At 40.7% G+C, this 13,191-nt stretch overlaps 2 protein-coding genes across 2 annotated transcripts in view; one reads left to right on the top strand and one right to left on the bottom strand.

The window, feature by feature from the left end:
- The window catches only part of adam22 (ADAM metallopeptidase domain 22), a 54,065-nt gene extending 49,202 nt beyond the window's left edge, over nt 1–4,863 (top strand). Inside the window, 5 exon segments of the mRNA XM_034127849.1 lie at nt 302–321; nt 324–401; nt 912–978; nt 4,457–4,577; nt 4,843–4,863. Of these exon segments, the coding sequence (XP_033983740.1) occupies nt 302–321; nt 324–401; nt 912–978; nt 4,457–4,577; nt 4,843–4,863 (307 nt within the window).
- A 2,862-nt stretch (nt 4,864–7,725) lies between these two features.
- gtpbp10 (GTP-binding protein 10 (putative)) lies at nt 7,726–13,032 on the bottom strand. Its single transcript, XM_034127512.1, is given in 11 exon segments — nt 7,726–8,689; nt 9,361–9,484; nt 9,683–9,760; nt 9,883–9,990; nt 10,095–10,147; nt 10,225–10,261; nt 10,263–10,299; nt 10,964–11,108; nt 11,269–11,360; nt 11,937–12,130; nt 12,931–13,032. Coding segments are annotated over 11 exon segments (1,122 nt in total). The 5' UTR covers nt 12,964–13,032; the 3' UTR covers nt 7,726–8,468.
- Nucleotides 13,033–13,191: the final 159 nt, after the last annotated feature.

Here is a 13,191-nt window from a genome sequence, read left to right as displayed (position 1 = left end):
TCTCATTCTGCGCACATTTTGACTTTGAATCAAAATGTTTTCAAAAACGATGCACATTTTGCTAATGGAGAGTCAAGCAGAACAAATCTTGCTACTACATTTCTCATATCATGTCACTTTCAGCTGCCATGATATCGTTTCCCGGCTCATAATGTTGCCATCTGCTGCGATGGTGTCTTCATATTCAGCTTGTCCGTCTTCTCCACTAATGCAACCAGAGCAGAAGCGTTACATGATTTGTTGCAGCTTAGAAGGACGATGATGATCTGATAATATTCCCCCGCTGTGTGTGTGTGAGTAGATCTAATGGCCTATCACACTCGTGAGCGAGAGAATCCCAGATGCCAAACACATCTCTGACATCTGTGAAAATGGGCGACCGAGAAGCAACTCATGGCAAGGTAATGCACAATCCCCACTCATATAGTTTCCTTCAGGGAGAGAAAACCCTTAACCTCTGCTGCACTTTTGTTTTGGTATTTAGTATTCAGATTTTTAAATGAACACTTTAAGATGTGGGCTTTAGATGTAGCAATTTTGAGCAAGAAAATTGCTCTTTATGGGTTTTTTTATTTGTCGTATTGTGTATCGAATGCATATACTGTTTGTGTCTGTATGAGATGAGTTTGGCGGCAAATTTGTTTTTCATTAGGGATTGATCAAGTTTACTATCTAAAACTAATATGAATACCTAACATCATACCTCAAAAAGAGAAAATGTGTGATAAAGTCTTCATCATTTGAGGGAACTTTCTCTACAACTAATACAACTAGGAAACAAACACATCACAGCCCTTCTCAGGGTTCTAATTGTTCTCTCCTGCAATAAACATCGCCCCCAGTAAAACATGTTGCAGGTAATTGTAGATACTTGTATTTAAAGAGTGTGTTTATGTTTTGTTTCTTTTCAGGAAATCTGAGTGGGAATCGTAAGAAACTGAAAGGAAAGAAGTTCCGTGCTCGCTCCAACTCCACAGAGTAAGTCCCGGCATTTTGTGAGTTTGTTGAACATTGTACATAGGATGTACAAAAACCCATAAGCTCTGGTTAAAGTACTATATCTATGGATAACCATTTACAAAAATCCCCAAAAATATATCGTCGTCAGGCTCTGAACAAATACTAAATACCTTGTCCCACTGGTTCCTACTTAAGAATGTAAATCATCAATCATTTAAAATTGTAAACAAAAAGAGGCAAAATTATCTCGATGGAAACAACTAGTCCCCAAAAGGTGGGTTAATAAATGTATGTATCAGATTACAAAATCACCTTATATGACTTAAAGGGCTCCGTACAAAACAGCTGTGTACTGTGGTTTATGCAAATGTTTGTCAAAACGGGAGTAAATAGCGTAGTTATTTTAAAATATTTTAAAATATTTAAATATATTAAATAGATATAGAAATACAGTGTTTGGTACGCTCGAGAGTACTTACAGCCTTGACAGGAATGAAACAGTGTCTGTGTTCATCCAGGACAGTATGTTCTATTGACCCCAGTTGTTAGCTGTTACCGTGCATTAGGATCAATGTAATACATGTCATTAGATTTGTTGACAATAAGAACATTTCAAATCTTACTGTCCTTATCAGTAGGTAAGTTGTATTGTGGCTGCAAAAAGATTACAACTCTTTATGCTTCCCTTCAAATGTTCTTCAAACAGAGGTATCGATTATGTTGCATTGAGCGCTGAAGGCTAGTCAAAGGATTGTATGATCACATCGTCTCTAGCAGTGTAAACTCGCTGCTCTTGTGAGGCTGTACCACCCCTCTAAATCTTTACTCACCTTACCTGTGAACGAGTGTTTTCATTATGCCTGTTGACTGTGGATGAACGTTATGCATTGGCTGCTTCCCAGCCTGCTGCGTTAGTGCTTCTGTTCTCATTGCCAGCATGAGACTGACTGCTAACTGCTTGGAATGAAATGTAACCAAATATGCAACTGAGCCTGTGACACACCACACAGTTGTTTGTGATTTCCATGGTGCCGTTTCCATCAGAAACCACACCAGGTCTGTCCGTCATCTTCTCACCATTTTCTCAACTGCATCTTGGTGTTTGTTTCAGGATATCTTTGCTCTGCTCTGCTTTCTTAAATATGTCCTCTTCCTCTCTCCTGCCCTCCACACTTGCTTATTTTTCTGTCCTTTTCAATTATATTCCCTTCCTTCCTTTTCTCTCTCTTCTCCCCTCCTTGTGTTGTGACCATCAACCCCCCCCACCCCCTCCCCCTCCCACAGGTATTTAACCCCTCGCTGCAAAGAGTTTTATGATGTAACTAAATGGGTAGAAGAATGTGAATAAAAACAACTCAAGGACCCTACCTTAGTATAACTTCAGGATATGCCCCGTACCCTTCATGCTGTCTTAAGACCCCTCACTTTTGGTTTGATTTGTGGCTTGGATCAAGAAAATGAACAATTACTGTAGGTCGAATCTGGACATTTTAAAGTAAAATCTCAAAGATTGAAGCAGGCATGTTCGACTTGCTGTTCCTAAAAGGGGTATTAAACTATTTTGTTTACTTTCCTTTTAGTTTGAGTGAAGACATTCCTTCTTTTTTGATCAGCTGCACTTTACCTTGCAGATTTTTATTTTCAGCAAATCATTCTGCAGAAAAGAAAATGGCTCTGAGACTGCCTGTGCAAGAGAAACAATTATAATAAAGTCATTCATTATTCTTAATTTTCTCCGTATTCCCTTCTCCCACTCAGTCCCTTGCTGCATGTTTGTGTGTTGTTCTGTCAGTAAGTGTCTGTGTGGTGACCTCACGTGCACTCCCAGTGACCTCACGTGCACTCCCAGTGACCTCACGTGCACATCCCAGTGACCTCACGTGCCTTCAGTGTGATGTCGCTCCAGAGCCAAACAAATGTTGGTCCGTGTTGACGTCTTCACTGGAGCTGCTGTGACAAACTATAGTCCGCCACTCTGATCGTGTCAGAGTCTATAGCTTTCTATAGCTCCCTTGTTGTTTTCAAGGAAACGTTGTAATCAAGCCACAACGTTTCCTTGAAACAAGAAGGAAGCTCTGGCCCTGGCACTGTAGAGTTTCACCGTTTGTTTTCTACTTCCAGCTAAAGTAACACAATCCATCAGCACCGTAATAGACCTTGTCCAGGAGCAAAACCCCTCTGCCTGCTTTCACATTTGATGAAGGACAGAAACAGTCCATAGGATTGAAGACATTTTACATCAAGGAGCTTTGATTCTTGAAGTAAAGCGAAACACACATTTTTCAGACTGATTCACTGATTATTTTCAGAACTTAAGGGGACCTATCATGCAAAATGCACTTTTGTACGTCTTTTATACATGAATATGTGTCCCCGGTGTTCCAGGGAACTCACCAAGTGTCAGAAAACACAACCCTCTCTATTTTCCCCTCCATACCCAAATCTCTAAAAAAAGGGGCTGCAACGGATCTGATAAAAACTGATCCAGATTTGAACACTGTACTGACGTCAGGACAGTGGCGCTACGGCTATTGGGCCAACTCCACCAATCAGGAGGAGACAGCCACGGCCATTGCCGTTCGAAAGCGCTGGAGACGCTGTAGTACATATGCCAGGCCTGTAGATGGTGCTGTTCTCACAGAATCTGCCCTTGCAAAAACAGAGCTAAAAAATGTCAAATTGAGCAAAATGAGGCATGGCTGAAATGCATGATCTGTTTTGGTATTTTGAGAAAAGAAAAAGTATAAATATGCCTTATATAGGTATGGTCCTACACTATATTATTCAAATATAGCATGATAGGTCCACTTTAAAATCAGCTCAAAGCAACAACAAAAAAATAGCAGCTGCTTGGGAGAAACATCTCTGTTGAATCAAGAGAAGTCACAGGCACCACATGGGGCAGGTTCACTGGACAGGAGCTCCCCCCTGACTCTCTGTTTCTCACCCAGCACCGTCTGGTCTGTCGTCCCAGTCCCCTCATCATACTCACTGCTCCCAGCATTCCTCATTTAAACACTGATCCTACATTTTTACAAATACACACTGGTTCAATAGAAGTATCTTAAGGTGAATTCCTCCAAATCCTGGCATGATGTGTCCGGTGCCTTATGATGAAGAAAGGGTAATGCTGTGGCAGGTGAAAGCATGTGAGTTGCAGGAAACTAGGACTAATGCCCACCACCGCTGCTGGGAACCATGAACTGTGAACAGAGGTTGCCCCTAAAAGCTGAGCTATGTTTTTTAAAAAGATGACATGATCTGTCTGTCTCTGTGCTTTTGGGGAGCAGCAGTGAAAGCTTTTAAGACCAACCTCTCTCCAAAAGAAGGTGAAAACTAGAGCAGCTGAAGGAGGATGTTGCCCAAAGCCACAGATCTAACATTAGCTCCTGAATCTCGCCTCATTTATCCATCTGTGTCTTTGGCCAACTTAATCCTAAACCACCAGAACATATAAGAGGCCTTTATTAATATGTCACTTCCTCTTTTCCTCAGGGACGCTGTCCCCTGCCAAGTCTCCCACTTCCTCTACAGGATCTATTGCATCCAGCAGGAGATACCCTTACCCCATGCCCCCCCTCCCCGATGACCAGAGGAAACCAACGCAGAGTGCCAGGGCAAGTGTCAATCATTACACATGACATCATTTAAAGAAAGAAAACATACGTAAACACAATCCCTGTCAGATACCTTCAGATTAACTCGTGGTATTTGTTACATTATATCATGAATGCTCAAAATAAGACCAGCGTTATTCTTTTGGACCAATTCCATGTAAATAGGGAGTGAAGTGACTATTGGTGAACACATGTTAATGTCTTCTTCTTTCTGTCTTCCCCATCCCTCCTCTCTTTCCTGTGCTTTTCCCCTTTATCTCCTCAGCTGTGGGAGACATCGATATAACCGCCTTCTTATCCGCTCTGCAAAAGATCTCAAGGAATTACACTTGTGTCTCCTTTTCTATGAATGAAAAACACAAAAACGAAACAAAATTGACTCTAATCGATTTAAGAGAAATGGAGAGAAAGCCCCCCCGCTGGAGTGGAAATAGGCAAAGGGTGTGTGTGAGTGAGTGTGTACAAGCATCTCCGAGGCTTTTCTTGCCACACGGCGTCATTCAGCGGGTGACCATGCGGATTGCCGGCGGAGAAACCAGCTCCACATCCACTCCAGATCAGCTGGAGCTCAGACTGAGCTGTTCCTGTCTGCTCAGGCCTCATTTATGGGGCTGGAAACCCCCCCCCCCCCCACACCCAAACCCCCAACCTTACCTTACACCTCACACTACACCTCACACAACCTCTTTACATCCCCTCTCGTCATACCCACTTCAACGCCACTTCCCCGTGTTTTGAGCTGCTCTCTAAAAGGAGCAGTGGAGCCAGGAGCAGGTCATCGTATCACTCTGCACCTCTGGATCATTCTGACGCACGTGAATCACTGTAGAAACTCCAACACTGTATGCATGAGACAACCCTGTTTATTACAACCTCCTCCTACTGAAGAGACGAGAAGAACCCAAGTCTGATCTGAGAGGAAAGCATGCGAGGGGGCAGTGATTTTAATACTTTCTGTAGGCTTAGGCACTTTCTCTCCACTATAGGTAACCCATATAGTATCACCAGTTATAGCCCATAACCCCCTGACCCCACCCTGCTCCTCCTGCCCCTCGGTTTGTTTGTGCTGTGTACATAATGTACAGTGGAAATACACACAGAGTATGTTTTTTGCTTTTATTTATTGTCTCTTCCTGCTGTATTGTGTTGTAGACAGAAGCGGATTCTCTGTAGAAAAGCGTAAGACAACCCCCGCGCTCGTTCTTCTGTCTGTGTTTCTATTTTTCGTCCTCTTATTTTTCACTCCTCTGGCTTTTTTCTGTGTGATTGTGGCCTCTATAGCTTTTCTCCATCCACAGCAGAATGTAAAGGTGTTTTTTTATATTATCTTAGCACTGGTTTTTATTCATCTCTGGGAGAAATACACAAACATCCAGTAATAACTGAGGATTATTGGAGTGGATTGTGGCACATTAAGAGTGTTGATGAGTATTATTTATTATTCAATAGTTTTATGTGCCATTCCTGAGTGAAATGAATGGGATGTGTTTGGTGTAGTTATAGGCGTGCCAATTTTCACTCATTTTTGGAAATTCACCATTGATAATGTTAAGATGTGTTTAGTTCCCTAAATTCTACATTTGGAGGTTTTTGAGGCCAACGTGCTCCTTTTTCTACAATAGGCAGCACACGAGGTGGCTCAGATGAGATGTGAGAATAACATGATGAGTGCGGATGATGACCTGATTAGGACAAGGAATCTGGAAACTGTGATTGAAATGTGCATTTTGGATTTAGCTGTATTGATTGAGATATTTAGCCTTGTAAATGATTAACTATGCTGTACAGTGCTTGCTGTTTGAGCTTGTGAAGACCGACAGCATGACAGTTCTATAATCAAATTAAGTTATTTCTCTGGTAGGCTATTTGTGAGACCATAACGGTAAACAAGCATGTCACTGAAGGACTTTGTTTTCCATCATTGCCTTTTTGCTGTTGTCCAAATGGGTTTTCGTACTGTAAGCAAATTCAGCACAATTCATGGCAGAAAGTCGCAGGGTCTAAAAATGATTGAGAATGGAGGACACAGTTTATGTGCTGATTTAACGCCAGTGCAGCTATTTAAGGTGGACTTTGGAAATGTATCACTCCCCAAAAGCAAGTTCTTTGTACAGTTACGACTCATTGTTCTACCTTGTGTAGAAATTGTCGTCTCAAGGCCTCCTGTTCGTCATTTTACCGTCGTTAGTTTTTGTTCAGGTGTGGGCACTTGTTCATTTGTAATTCATGTATGCATTAGGACTGTATAGGTTAAACGATCTTCACAATATTGGACTAATATTGCTACTAGTATCTTTTTTATTAAGTACCTTTGTAATTTTCACTTTTTTCTCAGCGTTATGTACAGCAACGATTCAAACTGTTATTAAGTGCATTATTGTAATTATGCGTGTTGATGAGTTTGAATGGAGAGTTTTTCATTTTAAACACATTTGTCCCGGGGCCAATAGAAGCGGCAGTTCCTCTGGCATGTGCTCATCTGTACCATATAAGGTTTGGACACACATAATGATGTAAGTGAAGTCTGTATGGGCTCAGGATTTGCCTTTTACCTGAGCTTTCTTGTCTTTGCTCTGGTCTTCTTAAAGTGTGTGTAAGTGTCCCAGGGCTAGAGAGCCTTATCTCAGAGCTCTTGAGAAACATTTGTACCATCATACTGTGCTACAGCGAGACATCTGTCCTGTTGGTATGTACGGTGCACTGTGCTACTCTGAGGACTCTCCGCTCAGGATGGGACCACGCAGGCTGCCGTGATTTCTGTCAAATGTCCAAACCAGGACGACTCTGGCAAAACGTCTCCTCTTGAATGTATTCATGCACCGCCCAGCCTCCACCATGTGGTCCCATCCTGCCCGACACATCAGCAGGAACCTTGAAGGCCCCCCCCCCCCCCCCCCCCCACCCCCCCCCCCCCCCCCCCCCCCCCCACCACCTGTACTAGTTTAAATATAAATACTGCAGTTGCTGTGTTTTATTTCACCCCCTTTTTTTTCTTTTTGCCTGTATGCTGTACAGACTTATGATGCAAAACTCAATCCTCATATTTTTTTCCTCTTAATTATTCTATATTATTGTAATATATTTAATATAAAATAAAACTTTCATCAACACATCTGTCTATGTGGATATTTCTAACTTCAGACTGTACTTCTTGTATCAAAAAACTTGCTTTATTAATTCATTTGTATTACACAATATAACGGGATGCACTGATCCAATGACGGCCAGACGTGACTGATCCACTGCTTTAGCTAACTAAGGTTCAGCGTTCCTCTCTTCCTAACATTCATTCAGATAAAGCAGGTTAAGATTTGACGCCCACAATAACACCCGGGCTCTTGTTAACCCTTACAGTTCAAATATTTTAAACTTGGGAGGGAAAAGGAGAGCTCTCGTATCGGATACATACTCTGTTTTGGAAGATACCCATGGTCGAGGTTTGTGGATCAGTAATGAAGAAAAAGTTGGATCAGTGCATCCCCACGACACAAAAAATAAATACAAACTTGATCTTCGTGAACAATCTGATGAAATATAATTAAATGTATCTGGCTCAAAACATAGTGAAGCTTTTGCATTTGCTTGGTCGACATTCTTTAAATGGGTAAGTCTGTAAATCTGTTGCAATCGTTACTCAATAAAGAGGGACCATGTTGACTGAGGTTTAGATTTTGATAACCTTCGACCCACAAGCAAATATTCAAAGCACAGGTCAACCCTTTGAGCCACATTGGATGTTTTGACTTCCAGGGACAGTTCTGCCGCATTTTCTGTTTCCACAGGGCTTTCTCAGGAGACACCAGTTCCCCTGGCTTTAAGCTTTATGTGGTTTGAAACTTTTTTGGAAGCAACCCATCCGTCATTGTCCAGCAGAAATGTTGCCCAAGTTCTTTATATAGACGTGTGTGAGTTGTGCTTCAGTGTCTGCAGTGTCTGCAGTCTCTGCTGAAGGACCTCTTTATTTTCCATTGCAGCGTCTTCATCGAGGGATTCCCGAATGCAACTTTTCAAATGGTCGATACCGGACCCCGTGAGGGCCGAGACAGGAACCACGTGTCTGAAGGTCATGTAGTTCTTCGGTATCATGTCATCATCAAGCAGATGAGAGAACTCTAAAGGAAGGAGAGATAACATCATTAATATTCACTTCATTTTAGGGCTGCTACCATGTTTATTTTCTTTATCAAAAACCCAAAGATATCTGATTACACTTCTTATAAAAAAGAAAAACCGAGGATACAGTATAGCAATGATCTTGTAAATAGTTGCAGAAAATAGTTCTACACTAAAACACAATAACCCTAAGACATAAAGTTGAGTAAAAATGTGTATTTTGTAATGTTATTACATATCGAGATGGTATAGCGTTAAGCGTGTTAGCATTTAATACACTTGTTTTCTGCGTCTTATAAACAGTTATTCATAAATGAATGGAACTTTAATATTAGCTTGAGTTTCAAAGGGCTTGGGTTGTTTGTATATTATGACATTCAGCCTAATGGTGATTGCTATAGCACCATTGTTACATTATGTTGGTTTCAGCTAAATATTCTACATGAAATATTATACATTTTGTTTTCATATTCACTTATATCCATCTTCTGAATAAGACAATTATCGTCATTGGCAAATGTCTCGCATCCTAGTATTCCATCATTCGCAGAGGACGTTGATAAATCGCTACCTATTTTGGGATCTTTCGGTGGATTCTTAAGGCAAAAGAGTTGTCTATGTTTAACTACATCTCATTCAAATATAAAGCTATTAAATAAGACAAATTTACCTTCTGGATTTTGTAGTTGCTCCTTCAGCTCTGAAAATCTGTCCTCAGCGTCAGGCAGGTCCATTTTGTTCACCACCAGTAGAGCAGGCTTCAACACAAGCTCCTCTTTGAACAACTCCAACTCCTTGAGTCCGTGGTGAGAGAGGAGGAGAGGAGATAAAGAAATATTTATGGCATGAGATGGATGGATGAGGCGTCAAGTGAAAGAGAGGAAAGGTAAAAAAAGATCTAAAGATGTATGCAACTCTTTATTTACAATAAGAGCTTTATTAGAAAGACTTTAGGATATATTTTTGAACAAAAGTCGTATCATCAGTCTCACCTTGGTTAGAAGTTGAATGGCTTCAAAGGCCGACCTAAACGGTGTTTTACTTGCCAGCTGGAACCCGGAAACATCCACCTGCAGCCAGAAAAAAGAAAGAATCGGGTTATTCTGACCACATTTGAGGCGGGTTGCATGTTTTCCTCAAATCGTATACACATGTAGTTTTCAACTTATGACTTATTTCAGTCACAACGCACCACAAACAGAAGCTGCTTGGTCCTCTCCACGTGTTTGAGGAACTTGTGGCCCATGCCTTTGTTTAAGTGAGCTCCCTCAATCAGGCCTGGCAGATCCGCAACAGAAATCTGCCAAAAATACAAAAATGAATATGAAGAACCTCACTAAATAAGGGGAAACTAGAAAAATAGACAAATCAATTGATACGTAAAAACAAAATACATTCCCATACCTGTTTGTAATCTTTATACATCAGTTTGCCGATCTCCGGCCTCAAAGTTGTGACTGTAAAATGACAAATAGATTTTAGAAACGCAACAAAAAAAAGATCACAGTATACATCCGCAATATTTTGTACTCACAAGCATAGTCGGCAATCTGAGGAGTTGCATTAGACATGGCAGTCCAGGAGAGAGGACTTCCCTGCATTTGGGTACCTGACGGTGAATCAACACCAAGAACATCAGATATTAAAGAGAAATATGTGTGCCATTTGGAGTCTCATATGAAATGAACAAAATGTTAAGTCATGTGTAGGGCTGAACGATTAATCGATTTTAAATCGAAATCGCGATTTGAAATGATGCAATTATCAAATCGCAAAGCCTGCGATTTTTTTTAAGGTTTTTTTTGTCAGTCATCCACACCAATCAGAAGTGCTGTGCTCCACATGTACCAGTCATTGTTAACCAATCAGAAGTGGCCCATGATAGTAGGTGATAGACAGATTGATCCAATCACCTGCCAAGTATTTTTGAAATACTTTTCCAAATGGCTTTGAGGTTAGTAATGCTCCATCACATGTTTCTATTACAGGGTGAATCTTAAACTGAAGCTTGACTTTAAAGCAACCCAACGGAAGTTTCATGTAAGTTTAGTTCTTTCACTCGTAGCTCGGGCTGCGGGGGTGCTAGAGACGGGAGCACGTTGATACGACCTTCCTAGCCGGAGATATGGCCGCATTTTACAATAAACTTCTGTTGGGTCGCTTAAAAACAAATATCGCAAATCGAATCGCAATCGCAATATCTGTCAGAAAAATTGCAATTAGATTATTTCCCCAAATCGTGCAGCCCTAGTCATGCGTGTTTCTGCTGTCACCCAACAAGGCCCAGGTCCGCGATGAGTTTGAGATCCAGCCGTATCTGTTTGATCTGACCCTTAGTGGGCTCGAAGGCAGAGTGGAAGGAGCCTCCGTATCCTCCTTTGGCCACCTTCAGACGGTCACCCTCAGCATTCAGGTCACCTTGGAAGGACAGGGTTGAAAAGTAACATTACGTTTTCAGTTGCTTTGCCTCTCCTATCTGATACTGATGTTCTGCCACATATGATGTTCTTACCTCCATAAATACAACAATGAAAATGCATTGGACAAAATGTAGGAGGTGTACAAAAGTTTTACATACCAACTATTTTGCCATCATCAGCAGTGACTGTGACACCAACAGGAGCAAAGATCTCCTTGTCCTCCCCCCTATCTCCTTTCAGTGCTCGGGCGCTGTCAATAAATACAGTTCACACACTCAATACACAAAACAGCCCTTAGCATCTGTGACATGACATGTTTACATTTTTTTTTTTGTCAATTTATTGAACATGTCAGAAACAAACAACAATAATAATAATATCTATATTTATTTTTTTTAAACGTTCAAGGTACAAAAAAAGAAAAAATAATTCTCAAATAGTCTCCGTCTCTGTCATGTTCAACAGGGGCAAGAAGAAGCTTAAAGCAACTTTTCTGGTCCTACCCCCTCTAGCGTACATTTTTCTTGAAGATAAAAGATTAGGTCACCGTCATCAGCGTCATGTTCGTCATGTTGTAAACAAATATATATATATATTTTTTTTTACAAAACAATCAAAAATAAATAACTTTTACAATTACAAGAAATAAAAAGTATGAGTTTACAGGTCCTGCTCATAACCATTCATGATTTGGCTTCTAAATAATAGTTTTAGTTTAGATAAAGATTTAAGTCGTCAGCTTATGTCAATGATTGGTGAATGAGCGCCACAACATATATTCTGATGTGACACTATGAGAGAGGAAACTTAATTTGTAGAAACAAACCTGCTGTTGGCTCCTGCTCCGGCCATAAAACGTTTCTGGGGGTACTTGTCCATGACCTTCTTCAAGGTCACTTTTTTTGAAGCCACTACCCAAACATCCCCCCCGTTTCCTCCATGTCCCCCGAGACGGGGAAGACCCATTCCCCCACTGCCTCCTCGGACGTACAAACGTAGGTTATCCACAAAGTTTCCATACTGTAGGAGGCAGAGAAATACAGTGATGAGATCTAAATGTGTGGGAGAAACTTTAGAGACAAAGCCATTCATAATAAACAGCTCCCTTCAAAACGGGTAAGCTAAACTACTGAAATGTTAATATTTTAATAAACAACATTTACTGAGATGTGGCAGCATTGTGAGAAAGGGAAGACTGGCCGAAAGAGATACTGTAGCATTACACAATGGCCATACTCAGTTACTTTTAACTACTAGTAATAATGCGAGTGATTACAAAAACAAAAAATGCAGGTGTTTATTGTATTGGTTTAGTAAAAGATCCCAAGCCGTTTTACTTTTTAAATAAAACACAACAATGGGAAGTCTTAGGCATGTTTAACTCTTAAGTCTAGATGTGAATGAACTACTAAAAGTACTTTTTACTTACAGCATCTGAGTTTGCATGTAAACACATCCAACAGGATTTGATAGCATTGTTTAGTCAAACGATACATTAATAGTTTATTTCAATAATGAGAAAATGAAATCACCAATTAGGAAAATAACAGAGATGACACACACTATTTCCAAGGACAGACATGAATTTTCATACATAAAAATATATCCTTATTGTCATTGCATTGCTAGCATCATATAAAGATTAAACGTTTAGGTAAAATATGCAAATAAAGGCTACAGAGGCACTGCAAGTCAGTCAATGTTTTGACAGCAGTTAGCAAGAGGTAGCTAACTGCCAATGTCACCATAACAGTGGTTAGTAAACAGACACTTTTGAAACGTTAGCATGTTATTTATATAATGACCGCTACAGTACTTACTTTCCGGAAGAGGATTCTACTTAACTGGACCATCTTCAGGGGCGTTTATTGCCACTTTTGTGTTGTTGACTGAGCTAGCGGCTAGGTTCACATGTGTTTGTATGAAGGACCGGAAGTGTTTAGGTTATCTCTTAGCCCATTGGATCATGAGGCAAATAGGCGGGTTTCCGCAAGGCTGAGTGACAGCTGCTTTTTGTGCATATATATAAACAAAACAATGACGTGAGGTTCTCGTGAGATTTAATGCTGTTGAATCACAAG

The sequence above is a fragment of the Trematomus bernacchii genome, unplaced genomic scaffold (assembly GCF_902827165.1).
Source record: "Trematomus bernacchii unplaced genomic scaffold, fTreBer1.1, whole genome shotgun sequence".
Taxonomy (NCBI): Eukaryota; Metazoa; Chordata; class Actinopteri; order Perciformes; family Nototheniidae; genus Trematomus; species Trematomus bernacchii.
This window is presented reverse-complemented; position numbering and strand designations above follow the sequence as displayed.